The 20,185-nt window shown below is 43.9% G+C and overlaps 1 protein-coding gene across 3 annotated transcripts in view; it reads left to right on the top strand.

The window, feature by feature from the left end:
* The window catches only part of DMXL2 (Dmx like 2), a 2,034,639-nt gene that overhangs the window by 1,434,387 nt on the left and 580,067 nt on the right, over positions 1-20,185 (top strand). For 2 of the 3 annotated variants that reach the window (XM_085644192.1, XM_085644193.1), the window contains exons 33-35: positions 8,562-8,679; positions 10,164-10,223; positions 11,173-11,259. In XM_085644192.1, the coding sequence (XP_085500318.1) occupies positions 8,562-8,679; positions 10,164-10,223; positions 11,173-11,259 (265 nt within the window). The remainder of the gene's footprint in view (positions 1-8,561; positions 8,680-10,163; positions 10,224-11,172; positions 11,260-20,185) is intronic. The other variant, XM_085644194.1, reaches the window with a different exon arrangement.

The raw sequence follows: 20,185 nt of genomic DNA, 5'->3' as shown, positions 1-20,185 counted from the left end.
ACAAACGCATACAAGGTATCTGAAAGAGACTTCTGGCCGCAGATTCCTTTCCTTATAATTGTTCCCTGGTGTCAGACTGGATTCGGACATTTTTGTGAGGAGTATCCCTGCGTATTAGTAGGTGGCATCATTCAGCTCCATGTGGCATCGTCCACGCCAGTAGTGCTGTGCGTGGTGCCTATATGGGCGCCACCCCAGTGCACTGACATCAGTACTTTTCTTTCTGTACCAATCAGCACAGAACTGGAGCGAGAGAGACCCCCAGTCATTCTTTGACTGTTCTTTTTTTACTTTTTTCGTCAAAGTTTTTTAGACTTGTCTCCTGGTGTGGCAGGGATGTCTTGGAGGATGGTTGGATTCAAGCCCTGCTGCATCTTTGACAGCAAATGTTGGTGACTGACTCATCTGTCTCTAGCGTCTTTAGTGCAACCATGATGCCAAGACCTGCATTGATTGTCACACCATGCACTCCAAGGCCTTCAGGGAGTGATCCCTCAAGCTCCTTGCCCTCTAAGTACGACACAGCAGTGGTCTCGAACCCGTACGAGATGAAGTTCCCGGTATCAGTTGCAAAACCCTTCATCGCAGTCAAAGTCACCACACTCCGGTAAGTCCCACAAGAAGGAGAAGAGAAACAAGACGATTAAGTGTTCGACTTCTCCCCATCCGTCGAAGTCATCCGACAAGATGAGGGAGGGCCATCACTCTAGGCCTGGTTCCACGGTTGAGCTAGGACGTCTCTGCGCCTCCCCGAGTTTTCAGGAGCCGGAATGACACTCGCCCAAAGAATTTTATGAGGCCATGCACCTCATATTTGGGTTGCCTGTCCCCTTTGTGCATCTTCGGAACCTGCGTGTTTGGAAGGGGCCCATACTGGTTCTCCAGTGGCAGGTTCACCCTCGGCGCTAGTCGAGCCCCTTGTATTCACAGATGGATCCAGACCAGCGTCAGTCAAGCCACCACAACCTTCTCTAGTGCCTGCCCCATTGGTGAGTTTCCCGGCGGCGCCATCCTCATTCTTATACCCGACTCAATCACAAAGTCGAAGGGGTGTCACTCGACGCTGGGAACGACTGGAGCCATTCCTTCCAGGCAGGACCCTGAGCCCTATTCCTATGGGCTAGGACTTAGGGAAGGTTGGAAGGGGCCTCTGGACCCTGAAGAATTCCAGCCCCTATACCCCAATTTGGATTTGTGTGAGGATTTGGTGGATGCCAGTAGACTGGACAACTTCCCAGATACTGGCTTGGTCTGTCCTCCTACCGTGCCAACAGAGGAGGCAGGCTCATTAGCTGTGGTGGTAAGGAGGGCGACCAAGGTCCTCAACCTTAGCCTGCTTTCAGTGGCAGTCAAGAGTAATTTCTTGACGGAGGTGCTTCAGCTGGGAGTTACCCCCTCCGAACCGCTTCTCCCAATTTATGAAGCTTCCCTACCACTACACCAAATGGGGAATCCAAAAGGCTAAGCTCCTTCGGCAAGAAGATGTTTTCTTCTGCCAGCCTGGCACTGTGGTCCTTGAACATCGCATGCCTTTTGGGCCATTACTCCCATTCTCTCTGGGAATCGGTTGTGCAGGTGCTGCTTATGGTCCCAGAGGATTCCCGAGCCATACTCTTTCCAAGCTGTGCCTGACAGGAGAGCTGCAGCAAAGTTCATGATCCGATGTGGGCTGGACACTACCAACTCGCTAAGCACAACATTTTCCTCACCTGTGGCATTACGGTGCCTCGACTGGCTGAGGACAACTGGCTTTTCAGGGGATGTGTGAGCTTCACTTATGGAGATGCCATTTGGTTGCTCCCTGCACCTCTGGAGATGGCTGGAACATCAGGGCATATCCCTGGTGGTTCAACACCTGGCAAGCTCTCTGAATGCCAGGGTGAACAAACTCAGCCAAAGATACCTAGAGCATTACGAATTGGGCCTCCATCCTAAGGTGGTGTAAGGTCTCTTTCAGCGAGAGTAAGAGCCTTGGTTAGTTAGGTCTGTTCGCTAACGCCGAGGAATTGCAGTGTCAGCAGGTCTGCTCGCTGGAGTTTCCAAGGCGGCTGTCGCTCAGAGACGCTTTCATCTTGTGTGGAGCTCAGGCCTCCTGTATGCCTTACCGCCCATACCACTCCTGCCCGGAGTTCTGAAGAAGATCAGGATGGACCGGGCCCAAGACATACTTGTAGCTCCGGACTGGGTTTGAATAGTTTGGCATCACGAGCTGTTGGGCATGGCCATTGAACCTCCGATCGGGATGCCCCTTTAGGAGGATCTTCTGTAGCAGCAACAGGGGAGGGTTCTCCACTCAAACCTGTTAACACTCTGTCTTCATGCATGGAGATTAAGCGGTGACAGTGGTTAGCTTTTGACCTTCCACCTGAAGTCTGTAATGTCATCTTAGCAGCCAGGCGCCCATCCACCAATATTGTATGCACCTGCCATTGGGGTAAGTTTGTGGTGTGATGTGCAGAAATCCTGTTTGATCCCCCTTTCTGCTTCCCTTTCTCCGGTTCTTCTGTTTATTATTTCTCTTACCCAGCAGGGCTCTTCTTTGGGCACCTTAAAAATCTTTCTGCCATCTTGGCATTTCTGTGGTTGCCAGATCAGCCATCCCTATTCAAATCCCCTTTTAAATAAGTTTTTGAAAGGTCTCCATTACATGTTCCCACCTTCTCCTTTTATCATGCTTCAGTGGGACATACATTTAGTACTCCCCTTTCTCGTAATGCTTACCCTTCAAGCCACTACACAACTGACCTATCAAACTCCTTACAATCAAAACAGCCTTTCTGGTGGCCATAACATTTGCCCGGAGAATCCGTGATCTCCAGGCTTTATCATCTAAGCCTCCGTACCTCAACATTTCCCTTTCAAGGTGGTCCTTCATGCCAGAGCTTCCCGACTTTCGAAGGTGGTCACTTTCTTTCATGTAGTCCAATCCCTCACCCAGCCTACCTTTTTTGCTCTGCCGCATCCCTCCAAGGACGTGACCCAAAAAGAGCGTTGTTGTTCTACCTTGACCTCACAAAGGAGTTCCCGGTGGATGACCAACTCTTCGTTGGGTATTGTGGATCCAAGAAAGGGAAGGCCGTACAGAAACGGACGATCTTATGAAGGATCATGCTCTGCATTAAAATCTGCTACGCATTAGCCTAGAAGCCACCTCTAGAGGGTTTGTGTGCTCATTCCATCAGAGCAAAGGCTGCGACCACTGCGTTAGCACATGTAGCCCCAGTCCTAGACATCTGCCAGGCAGCAACGCCAACCCCACTGCACACATTCACAAAACACTACTACATAGACAGGCCGGTCCGTCGGGATGGGAACTTTGCCCGTTCGGTCCTGCAGGACTTTTTGGGGTGAAATTGTTTCACAGACCCACCTCCAGGGAGGTATTGCTTGGGTATCTATTGCAGAGTAAGGAATCTGCGGCTAGAAGTCTCTATTTGATGACCAAGTTACTTACCTTCAGGTACACCGTATTTGGTAGAGAATCTATCAAATAGCAGATTCCTTAAAGACCCAACTAATCCGCCCCGCTCCATGAACTGATCTATAGGTAGAGGGTTGTTCCCCCTTCATGACCCTAGTTTTCCACACCAGTGGTCTGTGTTCTCTGCAAATGTGCTCCTGGCATGGAAAGTCGTGAAAAGCAACTGGGGTCAGCGCGTTTGGGTGGCACCTATGTAGGAAATGCGCACATCACTTCTGGCGTGGATAATGCCAATGACAATACACTGAGCAAACGACCCCACCTACAGCTGTGCAGCGATATTGCTCACAAAAAAGTTCAAGATCCAGTCTGACACCTTGGGATAAATCTAGCATAAGGAATCTATGACTAGATAGTCTGTACCAGATAAGGCGTTACTGTAGGTAACTTCTTCTTTAAGGAGTGGTGTTAAAAGAATAGCTGCTTCATTCTTTTAAATGGTTCCACTTAGTACACAGTTATCTAACCATAGCTAAACAAGGAGCTGAGTCTTTATTACAGGTGTTTCTATTGTCTACTCACCAGGAGAGTGGTGTTTATTCACCATCTGGAGGTCACTGTCCTAGAGTGAACACTCATGCATTAAAGACAGCACTCACCACCTAACACATGAGTAGTCTCCCACTAAACACACCACTCTCATTTGTCACCGATCAGTAGTCACACATTCTCCGAATTACTCTCACAGCAGCCACCCAGATTAGCAAACAGTTTTACAGCATTGACATCCTTCAGAGTAGTTTTATGACTCGACCAACACCATTCTCACCCCATCCACAGACTAACACTTGTGCACTACCCAATGCCTTTCCACACCACGCACAGAATAGCAGTGACACTACAGAAAACACACGGCTATGAGAAGCAGTTTTGTATAATCCGATCAGTGTGTTTAAGGTTGTCTATTGTCTTTGGAGAGCATACAATATATTTAATGGGTGACCCATATCCTATATTTAATACCACAGTCATAAGTCTCGGTATATTTGCCATTGTCCCCAAATCTTTTCCCATTTCTTTGGGCAACCTCTGTTTTGGTAGATCGTACGTTCTGCCAACCAACACCAATCTAGAGCCTTCTCCCAGTCGTCTACCTTTGGCAATGCTTGTGCTCCCTAAACCCTAGCTATATTACGTTTTGCCACCACTGCCGCCAGTGCCAGCCATATACTAATGTGTCTTGGCCAGGCGTCCTCCTCCAGAACCATCAGTAGGCACCATTTCGGCTCCAGTGGAACCTCCAATCCCGTCACCTGCGCCATAATTCTCCTGATTTTCTCCCAATATGTCTGCATCACTATCCTTATGAGATGGTAAAACTTTCCCTCCTGGCCACACCCCTTGTGACACTTTGACGAATCCACTCTCCTCATCCTGTGTAATAGTCTCCTCGAGCAATAAATGCAGTGGAACATGTTCAACTGAATTAGGCAAAAATGGGCGCCTCTATCCATTCTTTATCCTCTATAGGGCCAAGATCTCACTCCCACGCCATCTTCCACGTGTATTGTTTACCAGGTTGTTTTTTTCTATATCTTACTGAAGTTGCCTTCTCCTCCAAAGGGTCAGTCTGGAGTCTATCCTCCAGTGGGGAGGCCTCCGGCAGGTCTTTGTCTTCACAAATATGACCCCAAAGGGCATGGCCCAGCTGCAAGCATCACAGTCATTCTCCGGGACCCAGTTGGTTCTCCTGTTGGAGAGTCTCAAACTTCACAAAGGCTTGATTCCTCCAGACATACCCCCAAGTTTTTCTAGGCCTAGCAGCTCCCACTTCCCAAAGCTCTTCAGCCTTAATACCCTGTCCGACTGGTCACTGGCCCACAGGGGAGTCACTGCTGTCAGCCTACCTCCTCAGCCCAGGTGTTTCGTTGCTGCCCACCAGGATTTGATTACTGTTTGTGTGTGTCTGCAGCCCTCGGCTCGATCTTCTATTGTTAATTAGGTGAGTATTTCCCCTTGCTCCCAGGATTTGATTACTGTTTGTGTATGTGTCGGCAGCCCTCGGCTCGCTCTTCTATTGTTAATTAGGTGAGTATATCCCCTTGCTCCCATTTGTGCCCTATCCACCCTGCAGGCTGGTTCCGACCTGTATCAATACACCCAGTCGTTCAACGTCACCAATTGGGCTGCCCAATAATACAATCTCACATCAGGGACTGCCAGTCTCCCATTAGAAATACTTCTCCGCAGTTTATGCAAGGCAATATGTGCCGCTCCTCCATTCCATAGGAGGGAGCGCAACTCCGCCTCAATCATTTGGAAGAATGATGTGGCAATCAGATACGGGGCATTCTGTAGAACATAGAGTAAACAAGGCAATGTCATCATTTTAAATAAGGCTGAGTGGCCCGGCAGAGTCGAGGTTAACGATCTCCAGCGATGGGCATCTCTCTTAAATCTATCCAATTGGGGCACCAAATTTCTTTCATAAAACCTCCCACGGTCTCTTGTTATATTAATCTCCAAGTATTTAAACCCTTCCAGTTCCAATGGAATTCTACACCTTGAGATCAAGCTAGGAGGTCCACCCGCCAGAGGATACAGCATTAACTTCTCCCAATTAATAGGGTAGCCTGAATAATTTCCGAATATGCGGAAAATTTGCAGAATTTTATCTATGGATTGTCTGGGATGCTGGACATATAAAAGAATATAATCTGCATAGAGGGAGATGTGCTTCTCCCACTCTTCACCCACTGGAATCCCCCATATCAGTGGAACCTGCCTGACCCACCCCGCCAGCGGCTCCAGTGCCAGGCGAACAGAGTTGGAGACCGGGGGCACCCCTGTCTCGTCCCCTTCTGCAAGGGAAACTCCCAGCATATTGAAGCGTTGACCCTTACTCTCGCCAGCGGATGTTCATACAACAATTTTACTCATCCAATGAACTTTTGTCCTATCTCCATACGCACCATGACTGCCCACAAGTAGTTCCATTCTACGCTATCAAAATCCATTCTGGCGTCTAAAGACAGGAGTGCCAAGTGCGGGGAGCAGTCCAATTGAGTAACATTTAGTCCTCTACGCAAGTTGAGCCTAGTACCTCTATGTGGCATAAAAACACATTAGACTGGGTGTACTAGGGAGTGGATCACCATTCTCAGGCGCAAAGCAAGCACCTTCGCCAGAACCTTCACCTCAAAATTAAGGAGGGTAATTGGTCTGTATGACTTCTGAGTATCACCGCGCTGCGCTAATCTATCGGTAAAACCCCCATTTTGCTGGCTTCCTGAAACATAGTAAGGAGGTGCTTGGCTGTTTTGTCCAATAAGCCTTTGAACAGTTACGGTGGCAGACCATTTGGTCACGCTGCTTTACCAGACTGCAGCACTGGTGCCACTGTGCTAATCTCTACCTCCATCAGGTCTCCTTCCAACCCCTCTTTTTCTTCGACGGTCAAAACCTGAAGTTTAATATCTCTCAGGAAATCGGCACAATCCGCTTCAGTAAACCCAGAAGTTCATGTGTACAACCCCTCATAGTAGGACACAAATGCCTCCGAAAACTCATGCCCCGTCACGTCTCATCCCCGGTCATCCATTTTCTCCAGGACCCACTGTCCTGAAGTCTCCCGTTTGTCCAAACACGCGAGGAGTTTACTGGCCTTATCTCCCATCTCATAAACTTTGTGCTGGAAGGCCCTGGCCTCATCCTCTAAAAGCCCTTTTAGCTCCTTCTGACGCAGACAAAGGAGGTGAGTAACCTCTCAGGTTTCCCACTCCTCCTTTCCCGCCTTGGCTTCTAGCTCCTGAATCTCCTTCTCCAGAGCTGTGCATTTCAGTGCCTTTTCTTTCTTGGAGGCCCCTATCAAACCCTGGATATGTCCCCTGATCACTGACTTGAAAGCTTCCCACAAGGCCACCCCAAGTCTACCGATCCCACATTCTCTGTAAAGAAGTGGTCGGTACAGTCCCTCACACTAGACCTAACGTGTGAGACTCTGAGGTACCATGGGTACACCCTTGGTGGCAGGATATGTTCCCACGAAGGCCCTTGTAGCAAGGCCTCCACTAAGGAATGATCGGATATCCCCCGAGCACTGTCTTGGCCCTTTTAACTGGCCCGTAAACTGAGTCTGTGTGATCAAACCATGTGCTGCGGGTAAGTGAGTGTATTGTCTGATAGTGGGATTATGACAGCGCCAGATATCACTGAGTTCCAAGGAGGCAAATAAATTCCCCAGTGCCCTGGCTCTTCTCCCCGCCCAACACATCCAACTTTACCAAGTGTACGTCATTTATATCCCCCCCCCCGCGCCCCCCTTAAAAATCAGTCTCCCTTGCGGGAGCTCGAGAGGTTCCGCACCAATTTTGCCATCAATGGGGGCCTGCTGCAACTTGGGTAGTGTGTACACCGAGCAGGGAAACACCTTTCTGCCTAAAATCCCCATCCCTCTGGAGCCGGCGGTGTACCCTGCATGTGCCAGTACCGTGTATCGATATCTATCTAGGGACCTACAATGATTAACTCAAAGATGGGTTTCTTGCAGTAGGATAATGTCTGGTGCATGTTTCACCCTGCCATTTAGGCCATTTAGATTCCAAATACCTGTTTTTTTAAATAAAAAAATATTATTGCGTTTAGCCAATGTTGTGTTTTTTATATTAGTGAGCGCCCAGCATCTCTCACAAAAATGTTCTTTGCAAAAACCATGACAAAAACAAAACAAGTGTTGACAAAGCCAAGCTGGGCCCACCTTCGTCCAGCAGGGCTGTAGAAGCTACACCGAGGGTTTCTAGTAGTTTGAAAATGCAGATGTAGATATTATGGATTGGCACACGGAGATGGCCCATCATCCATATCAAAGTCAGTACTAGACAGGTTTGCTAAGAGACTATTGGTGGAGGTGTTATCTATTGTAGTCACACCTTTATATTAGTGACAATACTAGTTCTTATTTTCCCAATTTTAATGTATTTCAGGTATTCTCTTATAGATGTGTTTAAAATGGTTCAGAAACGATTCAGTTTGTATTATATAGACGCTATCATTATTGCATCCATTGTACCCCTTGTCATAACAGTTTGTGACAGCATTGCATGGTAATACCATTTCTTTTCTCATTTTTCTCATTGCATAGATCAAAGGATTTTTCGGCACTTCCAGTAAAACGACTATGGCATTTTCTTGTAAAGCAAGAGCTTCTTCAAGAATTATTTATACGATATATATTCACAAAGAAAAGAAACCAACGTGAGGTAAAACTGAGAGAAACAGATTGTAATGTACCATTTAAAGGCATGGTCTGTATTATTTTATTGTTTCATTAATTTATTAATGGCTACCATTCAGTCATTATTATTTTTTGTTTGCTGCTCACGTGAAGATATTTAATTTCGTTAGCATGCAGGAATCATGCCGCACTCTGTCGATAGTTTTTTTTTCTTGGATTTATTTTCACACCACTTCTAGCAATAAAGTAATGTCGTATAAATGTCAATGTATAAATAATTCTTGCAACATTAAACAGTGCTTACAGGTTTTATCCAATTTGTGTAGTCTGCAATCATTCCGTATAACCTAATTTGTTGGGTATAAAGCCTGTTCAAATCTATTGCCATCGTCTTAAAGGACAAATATATTCACTATTAAATTCATTACAAAATACTAAGTAAAATAAATACCAGTGCAGTCCCATTTCACAATTTGTTAAAATAAGAAACAACAGTAGCAGAAAAAAAACTGTTCACCTCCATCCCAGGTGAGGGACAAAGCAATTGAAACATAATTTCCAAAGCCTATATTTCCACCTCCTAACTTGTTAGATGCACCATTCGTAGCCAGGCAGGTCGCTTACCAAAGTCAGCCAATATCTGAATCCTGAATCACTGGAAGACCCTATTCCACAAGGAGTGCATAGATCATAAGCATATTGGCCACACTGACAAGAGCTCCTTTCTGACAGGTGTGCCTGCATTAATTGCTAGATGGCTTGAAGAAGAAAGCTCCTGGAAACAGTCATTAGATTATGGAGCACTAGTGTGAGAGGGTTCTTTATAAACCTTACTGGTGAATAGCCGTGCTATATATATAAACCTTTTTCCCCTCAGACTATGAAGAGCTTAATTGTACTATTCTCCAAACAACAACAGTACATAAAACTATTAGAGCTTCTTTCTGCAGATATTTATATCAAAGTGTCCCAATGAGATCATACCAGGCGTATACAGTTAAGGAGTGCAGGTCAAACAATAGTGTCGCCGCTCTTCCATTGGCAATATTTAGATGTTTAGTCCAGTTAAAACTCAAATAATGGTTACTCATTCACTTTTTCACAAAATACTATAATTTTGATAAGTCATTCCTGGAACCATTCTTGGTGAAGTTCTCTTCCAACTGAAACAATTGTCTGTTATGTTGCTAATTAAAGCAATAAAAAATCCATAAGAATTGATGTATAAAAAATATTTTTTTATGGTAAGAGAATTCTTACATTTTATCTACATTATAAGGGATTATTTTAGCTCATGAACACGACATAGAATTACTCATACTAGGTTCTTATCACAACCATTACATTGTAGCTTGGATTGTTTAAGTTGCTGCCTAATGGTCATGTTGTATATTTTGACTTTTCATCATTTACTGACTGGGAGTGTTTTATTTATAGTTGGAGTTTTTCATTCATTTCATATTTGTTTCTTTGTGCATGTGTTTTGTTTGTGGTTGTGGTGTTGTGTAGTCTGTAGAAGATCATGTGGAGCAGGGCAGACATTGCCTCGCAGAAGACCACAGAAACAAGGTAGTATCCATTTCCCTACCCATTCCTGTAGCTCAATATTAAAAGTTCAGTGGTACCAGTCCTTAGCATACCATATTGTTAACAGATGTAATACATTATTCCATATTACAAATTTTTATTATATTGCAATATGATCTTTTTTTACGTTTTTGTATGTTCATATTAGAAAATGGTACCTAGTAATGAAAGCTGTAACATGTCTTCATCTCTTTGGAATACTCATTATTTTAACCTAAGTTATTCACTCTTATTATGTAAGAGTTGATCCTATCCCTCAATCAAGCCTGGACTGCAGTGGCTTATTTTTCTACAGTCTCATCAGTGGCATGCGTCAACATTTATATGTTAACCTCTCTAATGTTCTTGTTGTCAAGTTAGCTACTAATTTTCTTAATTACAACAGGCACTTGGTTTTTCTAAATGCACAATTAATCCAAACGGTGTGCTATTTTCTTCTTGTAGGTATACCATTGACTACTGCATTTATATCTATTGCTTAGTCCATTAATAAGAAATAAATAATATAGCTCGTGAAGAAGTAGGTGTATGTAAAAGATGTTTTAGGCTTTTCCCCTTGTATACTATCAAATGCAGTCAATGGATAGAGGGTCCAGTTGACAGTATAGCTATTTGGTAGCATTTGACTACCACTTGATGGGTCTTCAGCCCCCTTTTCGTTTTGCTATTAACTCTGCATGGAGATTGCGCTGCCCTGTGTTAGCATGTCTGCATATGGAGTTAAAACTAAAGTGTTACTATTATTCCGATACCGTATCCTCTTATTAACACACCTTATCATTCACTCTTCAATATATATTTGGCACTGGGACCACTGAACTTTTTATTGCATGTTTTTTGGCTTTAATAATATCCAAATCACATCAGAGTGATACTGTGTTTGTGGAAACTTTGTGTTTGCATGAATTTTATTTGTAGGCATATTTTGCAGGTGGAAGCAGATCTTGGCTATCCTGGAGGAAAGGCTAAAATTATTCACAGAGAGACTGACATGATAATGGCATTTGCTGTTAATAAGGTGAGCCATGTACTTTTGTTAATATCATATTTCAAACTGTACTTCACGAAGAGTGCCAGAGTAATTCCCTTCCACTATAAATTCTTAAATTGTAGATGTTGCAGAAAGGCGTCACATCCCATGTATCACCCACAGGAATTGTCTACCTTATTGTTTCCATTTCTATTTCTTTTTTAAGTCAAGCCTAGGCAGCGCATGCGCTGTCTCTTTGAGACATGCTGTATTCACTCAGTGGGCTTACAGCCCACCCATTGCCTTCTTATTCGTTCCTTCCATTGTCATTCAAAAATGCTTGGTTGCTAGTGTCCCTCCTTTTCGTGTTTGGTTTCCTCCCACAGAGCACCACCAATTTACTGTTAACATTACGCATCTGTCTTTGTGTTGAATTGCAGCACTATCTTTTTATTTGATTCCTACTTGTGTCACTGTTTGCCTGTCTTCAGTGGTTCAGCTTTGGGGCCCATCACTTAATCTCCCCGTCCCGTTCAAATATTAAGATGAAATGTGAGACCCCTTCCACTTCTCTGCCTGTTGCTTTAGCAAGCCACGGTGACCGGACCTTCAGCAGCCCAACCTTGCCGCACAGTTAAAGGCAAGGCTTGGGCAACTCCCATCACATTTTCTCTGACGCTTGTTTATATAATGTGAACTCAAGCGACCCAGAGGTGTTGGAGCGCTTTATATGAGCGCTAGGTACATTACACAATGTCAGATACATTTTTGGGTGCATTTTTATAGAGCACGAACTTGACTGGCCCAAAGGTATTTAAGCTCTTTACAAAAACGCAAGTTACATTAAGTTTATCTTTTGTTTTTTAGGTGCGCAGAGATTAAGTGATGCAGACTCCGTGCCGCCTTAATAATTATTTCCCATCTACCTGACAAATGGGGCTAGCATTTGTCCCTCTCACCTCCTGCCATGTTGCTGCATGCCCACTCTGCGGCCTTTTTCTGTTGTCCTCCTCTTTTCAGAGCTCTAACTTCAAAGCACATTCATGGCAGCTCCCCAGGGACTGTGAGGCATTTTTTATTATATAATGTGAACTCGAGTGACCCCAAGGTGTTGGAGCACTTTACATGAGCGCTAGTTACACTATACAATTTCAGATAATTTTTGGGGCTGTTTTTCTAGAGCGCAAACTCGACTGCCCTAAAAGTATTGAAGCGGTTTACAAAAGCACCAGTTACATTACACAAGGTCAGGTTAATTTTTTTGTTTACAGGTGCGTGGAGATTAAGTGATGCCAACGCAATCCCTGTTTTTTCATTATTTCCCCTGTACCTAACAAATGAGAGCATTTTGTTGTTGTTGCTGTGTCCAGTGCTCTTATACCCAGGGGGCTGGGACAGAAGGTTGCGCCAGTATTTTGTTGTTAAACGGATGGTGTGAGCAGTGTTTGAATGGAAAACTCAGGAAACGGGTGCCTGGTGAATAGAGACCTGGGGAGGAGGGATGTGACGTCTCCGCCATTGGAAAGTACTTCACTGCTTTTTTTCATAGGCTGTTCAATACTCTAGTGATGCAGGCACACACAGATTGTTATAGTGCTGTTCACTTGCATGGAGGCAATTGTCTTTCTGTCTGTGCATTACAAACGCCTTGGAATGTGTCTATAAATGTTTCCTGAGGTAGGCATGTGTTCCTGAATCACACTGCATGACCCAGTGTGTAGTAATTGTATAGTTGTTCAAAACCTGGTGGCACAGAACCCAGGATAATGTGCTCCTTGGCTAAACATTTGTAAGGTGCCAAAGGGGAGACCTATTGGTGATGCCAATGCTTGTTATTATTTCTTGCCGATAGACAGAGCATTAACTGTTTGTTCTATATTGTTTACAATACAAAATACAGAGTGGGCTTTGGATCAGCCCCTTGTTAAGGACTGGATAGCGTTCTTGTCTACTTCAGTTCTTTGTTCTGTATTCAAGGGCTTTCCTCCCCCTTATAATGTTTCTACAAACCCTGTAGCCTTGACCTCAATTTCCAGTATTTCTGTTCGGATGAACGTGCACAGACTTTTTTTATTTGGTCTTTGATTTCTTCATGAGATTGCATCGCTTTCCTCAGTTTCTTCCCTTTGTTCCCCTCTTTATTTGCATCCGAATTCTTTTTACAAGGGACCCGATACCTGCACCCTGAATTCTAGACATTTCTCAATGCAAACTGGCATTTATTCCTGATGTTGTCTTCTTCAGCGTGCCCCAGATATTCCACAGTACAAAACAGTCTGCGATGCTTATGAAGCACCAACTCCATCCTTTAGCGTCAGACACGCAGGTGATTAGATGCAATACAAATGATTTCATACTGCACAACTTGCAGCCCCTATACGAACAGTGATCGTGCAAAATATCCACTCTCTCCTCACCTCGGTTTGTTCGATCATAGAAGTGTGTGCAGCTTGACTTCAGTTATGGAAGCACATCCATAAGGAACATGTTGCTGATTGTAAAAATAAGCCATGCGTATGCAAGTGTTTGTAAGTGCAAACAGGTAAATCTTCCTGATGATGTCTCTATCAACATGCCACATGAAATCCTCAGTGCAAGTCAAGACATTCATTGAACACAAACCTCCACTCCTTGTTGGACAGGCACATAGTTGATTAGATGAAAAGCAAATATTTCCATACTACACAAATCTAACACATGGACATCCCATATGCGAGTGCTGCTAGTGCAAAACTGAAGCTTAAGTCTCGCCTAACAGTGTGTTGATTGATCGTAGATTCATGTTACTTACTGTCAATGAAGCTCACACATGGGGATCAAGTAGTCCGTGTTTGCAGAACTACGCAGCAAGCAATGACTCTGTAACCCAGTTTACCAGCAGTGAACAAACAACCACCCAAAAAGGCAGGGAGTAGAGTACGGCCAAGGAACTCACAGATCGCCAGAGACGAGCATCATGGAGCTTGCGGATGGAGAACACCACAGATATTTAAACGGTCATCACATCAAACATTTTCCTACAGTAGATAAACAGAATTATGTAGCCAGTTTCGTGGAGGGCTCCTTAAGCCAATGCAAGAGCAAAAACATGTAAACATTTTGTTTGTATACATTACCACATTAAAGCACTACCTATATCAAGCATTGGCAGTGCTTGTTTAATTATTGTTTTATTTTCCCCTACATATATTGTATTTATAATTCAACAATTAGGACCTTATGCACCAAAGTGATAGGAACGCAAAAAGAGAATTGTAAATTACTAAACCTGATTAACAGAATCGATTGGGATTTGTGAAATTTTAGGATCACAGTGTCACTTATTCAGTTTAGGCGTGGAAATGATGTGCTCCAGGATGGGCCACCATGCAGCAGTATGTGAATGGCTGTGTTTTAGTTTGTCAGTGTTGTGCTTTTCCTCCCATAACGTCTGAAGCGATCAGTATAGCAACAGCAGACATGTTCCTTCCGCCAGACCCTCTGTAGTAAAATGTAAAGCATTCAGTTGGCTGACGTCCATAGTTCTGGGAGTTATAAAAATGAAAGTTGAGTGGCACTGACATCATAAGAGACATTAAAGGCTTGGGTGTACATGTGCCTATGTGGGGAATCAAAGCAAACCCAAAGGTGATGATGGACAGAGTGTTGAACATTGCGAGCACTCACCCCCAGGCAACTGATCTGGGTTTAATCCATAATCATTCTTTAGCTCACTCCACCACCCCAGTTCAGCCTTCCAGCGTAAGACACTCCAGGAGGAGAACTGACTGTGGCTCTACTCCCACTCGAAAAAACAGAGAAATGCGCAGTCCATTGCTGGACTCCTGCCCAGGATGGTCGCAAAACTTCCAAAGCTGGTAACGTCGCAGCTCAAGGGAAAGGAAGCAGGTAAACGATATGAAGCATAAGGAAGGCAACATCACCGATCTTTCTTTGTCACTTATGATGTGCATTTTAATCATTGCATGCCAGGTTTAGGTTATCAAATCGTGGCTTATATTGTGAGCAGAACGGCACACGAATCAGCAAGCCACAAATCAACCTGTTTTAGAATCCTAATCACAAAGGAAGGGTTCCAGTCACTGTGATTAGAAAGTCTGCACTTGATGGGGTCATGATAAATTGTTGACATCGACACAGCACCTTCTCGGGCTTCTCCATGCACCCCCACCCTCAATGGGAGGGGCGACGGCTGCTTCAGAGGCCTACACATATTTGTTGTAGGCTGGGGCGAGACCTGTCGAGACGCTCGGCGAGGCCAGAGTTTGGCATGGACAGAATAAGGTAAGGCAAGTCCTTTAATAGGCTGTTCTGTGTACTGTATCTACTTGATGGCTGGCACTGCACTGACTGTATTTCTGCAACTACTACCGTAAATTGAGAATATCACCCTGAGAAGTTGCTTTTGGGGGCTGGAAAACAAGCCTCCATCCTAAGGATGAGTTTGCAGAAATAGCAAAAGGCAAATTAAAGGACAAAGTAACGAAACCATGCATGTCTTTACTTTTCCCTGTTCAAACCTTCAAATATAAACCATGCAGTTGCAATTATGCGCGTTTATTCAAATAGCAAATCAGGAATGGATTAATGTAGTTATAGGGCTGTTTTTGAAAGGTCTGTTGGTGGTGATACAGTCCCCTCACACATTTATTCAACTATTTGTTGACCCTGAAGTAACAATAATGCAGGCTGAGATTAACTTAATGCTCTTTCAGCAAGTTATGAATTTTTAAGCAACAGACTATAGCAAATAAAAAAATCAAACTACAAATCCCAGAAGGCAGTAAGGGGTTGGCTATAAAAGCCATGGATGACTAAAGTTCTAATTCATAATGATGACACATGGGTTATCACCTTTCTGGCATATCATGACGTGATGCTGAAGCAAAGGAACCAGTCAAAAGTTTCAATTCCGTACAGTGGCAAAAGTGGGGCATGACTGGTGCAACCATATGAAAAAAAAAGCAAACGTCACAGAAGCAGCACAATGGATTTGATGTTTGGAGGTCCATATATTCTTTTCCCCAAAAGTTAATTTAAATAAATTGAGAATATGCATTTACCAAATTTCGTTGACAATGTGTGGAAGTCATTCAATGACAATCCTTATTTTTAACGCAGGGTGAGTGTATCCACCAGATAGCTGCCCTGTGGTAGTGAGATGAAAAATGTCCGTCAGTCCTAGCTTTACAGCCAACAGCAGTGTACATTCTGGGGCCTGTATTTGCACTTTTCTCACTGACAGACTGGCTGTTAATCATATCAGGCCAGTACTAGTCGGGACTGCTCTTATTAAATGCCTGAAGTCAAAGCACATAGTGATATACCTCAGCAGCACGTTCATGTGATAATGTTCTTTATGATTGCCAACAAAGGTAAATGTGTTTCTTAAGCAGCGTGATGTAACTCCTGATTGCCAAGCAAACAAATGCTAGCACTCTGCCATTTCTACACAGTTTATACTCCGTGTCTGTGAAGAATGGGACAAGGAATTACTGCTGGTTTCCATAGTGTCACTCAAAGGCAATGAAAGTTCACACACAACCACACTGAACCAAAGAATTGTCACACAAAAGCAATCTGAAACCTTAGCAGCTATGTTGCAGGGGCACCGGCTTGCTAGGCTCGCAAAGACGTGAGTGCATGAGACTGGGTGACCGTATAATCTCCTAGTTGCACTTGCTATGCAATGCTATAAAATTAGCTTTTTTAGCTAGCACATGGTCATGAGTGATCAGATCGATGAGATCATCTTGTGTTGCTGTCAGTGAGAACTGCAGTCATGCAGTCTGTCTCCCGTTAGTGCCCGTCCATTTCTAGTGCTTTGCAGCAGTTTCTCGTTGCTCAAATGGGTGTAATTTCTGATATTTACATGTTTCACTCGTCTTCAGTGCTTGATTTTGCTCGCGAGTAAGTGTCACTTATAGTTGTTGAAATGTCACTCATAATTACAGTGAAATTATAAAAATGTCACACTTGGCATTCTGAAACCTTGGCAGCTCTCAGCTCATCTTTAGAGAGCTGTGTGTGTCTTGCTCTAAAGCAGCTGCAGTGTGCAGCCTGCTCTGAGCTCCTCGCGCTGACCCAGGACTGAAGAGAAACAAAGTAACAAGTTACAATGTTTCTCTTCAGTCAGAGCCACGCCCGGAACAAGGATGGAGGTGGGGGCCCCCAGAGAGAGCATTCACCACAGGGTTGGGGCCTCCGAAACCGCATTCTCCACAGGGCACTGCTCCTCTGAGAAGGGACAGGGCAGCACAGAGCTTACAGGGGCAGAAGAATGTTTGCAGCTCCAGGAACAGGATCTGCTGGGACGCATTGGAAGCTAAACAAGCATTTGCCATGCAATTGGTCTCGCATTTGTGAGAGTTAGAGCTATTGACGTCGTAAAGGACAATGTATTTTACCTATGCGTTTTCTGTTTGGAGTGGAGTGAATGTGTGTGGTGTCATGTGGTTTTGGATTGGAATTGTTAGTTGTGGAATTGTATTGTGTGGATTAGATCTGTGTGGTGAAATAATGTGGCATGGTGTGCAGTGTAATTATGTGGATAGTAATTATGTGGTATTGAGTGTACTGGAATTATGTGGAGTGGGATTGTGTGTCCTGGAGTGGGATTGTGTGTCCTGGAGTGAGATTATCTGGAATTGTATTTTGTGTTGCGGAGTGGAATGTAGTGGAGTTTACATATTTGGTGTGCTGTTCAATATTCTAACATGATGTGGAATTTTGTAGTGTAGATTGGATGTGTGTGGTATGTTGTGTAATTGTGAATTATGTAGTTTATTGTTGAATTATTTGGTATGGAATGGAAATGTGTAGAGTTGAATTGTGTGACGTGGAAGTGTGCGCTGTTGAGTGAAAATTATGTTGAGTGGTATTATGGTGGGAAGTGAGTTATGTGGAATGTTGGTACGTGGCATAGACTGGATTTATGTGGAGTTATTTATGCAATATGGAGTAGAGCATAATTATGTGGAGGTTAATTATGTGGTGCTGAGTGATATTATGTGGAGTGTAATTATGTTGTGTGATGAATTGTGTGGGGATGAATTGTGGAATTGTGTGACGAGTGGAATTATGTGGCATGGTGTGGTGTATAATTGTGTGGAGTGGAATTATGCAGCATGTTGCAGAGTTGTATTTTGTGGAGGGTAATTATGTGTTTTGGGGTTGAGTGAAAATATGTTGTGTGAAGTATAACTATATAGGTTGAAGTGTAATTATGTGTAGTTGAATTGTGTTGTGTGTAGTGTAATTATGTGGTTTGGAGTGGTATTAAGTTGGGTGGAATGTTATGTGATGTGGAATTATGTGGTATGGAGTGAAGTGGAAATATGTTTTAATTTTTCGGATTGTAATTATGTGGTATGAAATGTTGTAGGGTTAAATTATTTATCGTTGAATTGTGTGGCATGTAATTATGACATGTTCAAATGTGCTGTGTGTGGTAGAATTAGTTGGTGTGGATTTGAACAAACTGTGCACGCTAAGGCTTTTATGTCATGGGGTATAAAGTTGACGATTGTCTATTTTCTTTGTAAAAATAATATAGGCGCTGTTTCTTTACCTTTTGGTACATTTCTGAAAAATGTGTTAAGCTGAATTGTATTGTTGCATTGTGTGCGCATGCAGGGAAGAACGAGTGTCTGGCAGCCATGCAAAAAATCATCATAGGTCTCAATATTAACTTCCACACTTATAAGCAGTAATTCCAATCCTAGAATGAGTTACCTGTTTGCTTTACGACAGTTAGTAAAACAAGCAAGTGCTTTGCCAGGCTGTATAAGTAGCAAAGGTTTCAAAGGGACTTGTTTTTTGTGCAAGGTAGTGCTTTTCCCAGTTCACAGAAGGGATAAAAAACATCTCCAGATAATAAGAGGGTTGACAGGATGGTGTGATAGCAGAATATTGATACGTGTGGATCTGGTGAGGACTGCGGGCAGCAAGTGCGTGATACGCTATTTGCATAAGAAAATACTATATATTTTTTTTTGTTCTCGTCCATTAGTTATTAGCAAAGAAGGGGGAAGAGAAGCGTTCACCAACAGCATTCGGTTAGTCTTAAGGAGAGAAAGAATACTGTGGTCTGTGGTAGATGCTGCCCAGAAGTCATAGGTATATGAATCAGGAGCTGCCAATTAAAGGAAGTGGAAATTCGCCTTAGACGTTGCTTGGATTGATGGCTACTGTGCGGTTGCAGACTTTGCTGGGCTGACAGTGGGTGGGGAAATCCTACGTTGTCGCTGTAGGTTTAATTACATAAATAGCGCATTCTCTCTGGTGTTTGTCCTTGGGGTACTTGCTGACTGTTGCTACATAAGGGATCAGGTTTGCCTTTGACAGGGGGTATGGTTTAGTGGGGTACATAGTGTAAATTAATGTTGGCGTTAGGAAACAAAAATGTGCCCCTTTGTACATTTAATATTATTGTGTGCATCATGCAGAGGATTTAAAGTAGCATGAACGGATTTGATGCCGTCGAAGCTAGTACGAAGAACTGTTTTGGGGTGGTCAGTTGAAGAGATTGTTGAACATGTTTTAAACTACCACAGTGGCATTGGGGAGGACAGCAGCTGAAAGGCTCTGTCTGTACTGGTAAGCAGTGGTTAGATGGGGAGCGGCCATCAGTCTTTCTGTCGGTAGTGGACAGGAGAGCAGTGGGCGGCAGTCACAGGTTCGCAGTGACATCCAAGGGGTGGTTTTAAAGGTGGGCAGAAAAGCATTACCATGGGTTTTGTAGGGATGAGAGTAGAGTGTAATGGATGCGTTAGTAGCAGGCACGACGGCAGTGGTCTGTGTTTGGAGGTGGTTAACTGAGCGGGCTTTGCTTGGAGGTGGGTCATCAAGTAGGAGGATGTGTTTGGTGGGCCGGCTGGAGGCAGTGTTATGTAACTTTGCTGGAGGGCGCTGCAGCATTATTTACTGATGTATGTAAATCGCCCGATGAGAGGGCGGATGTGACCAATGGAGG

Source organism: Triturus cristatus, chromosome 3_1, assembly GCF_964204655.1.
Source record: "Triturus cristatus chromosome 3_1, aTriCri1.1, whole genome shotgun sequence".
Classification (NCBI taxonomy): domain Eukaryota; kingdom Metazoa; phylum Chordata; class Amphibia; order Caudata; family Salamandridae; genus Triturus; species Triturus cristatus.
This window is presented reverse-complemented; position numbering and strand designations above follow the sequence as displayed.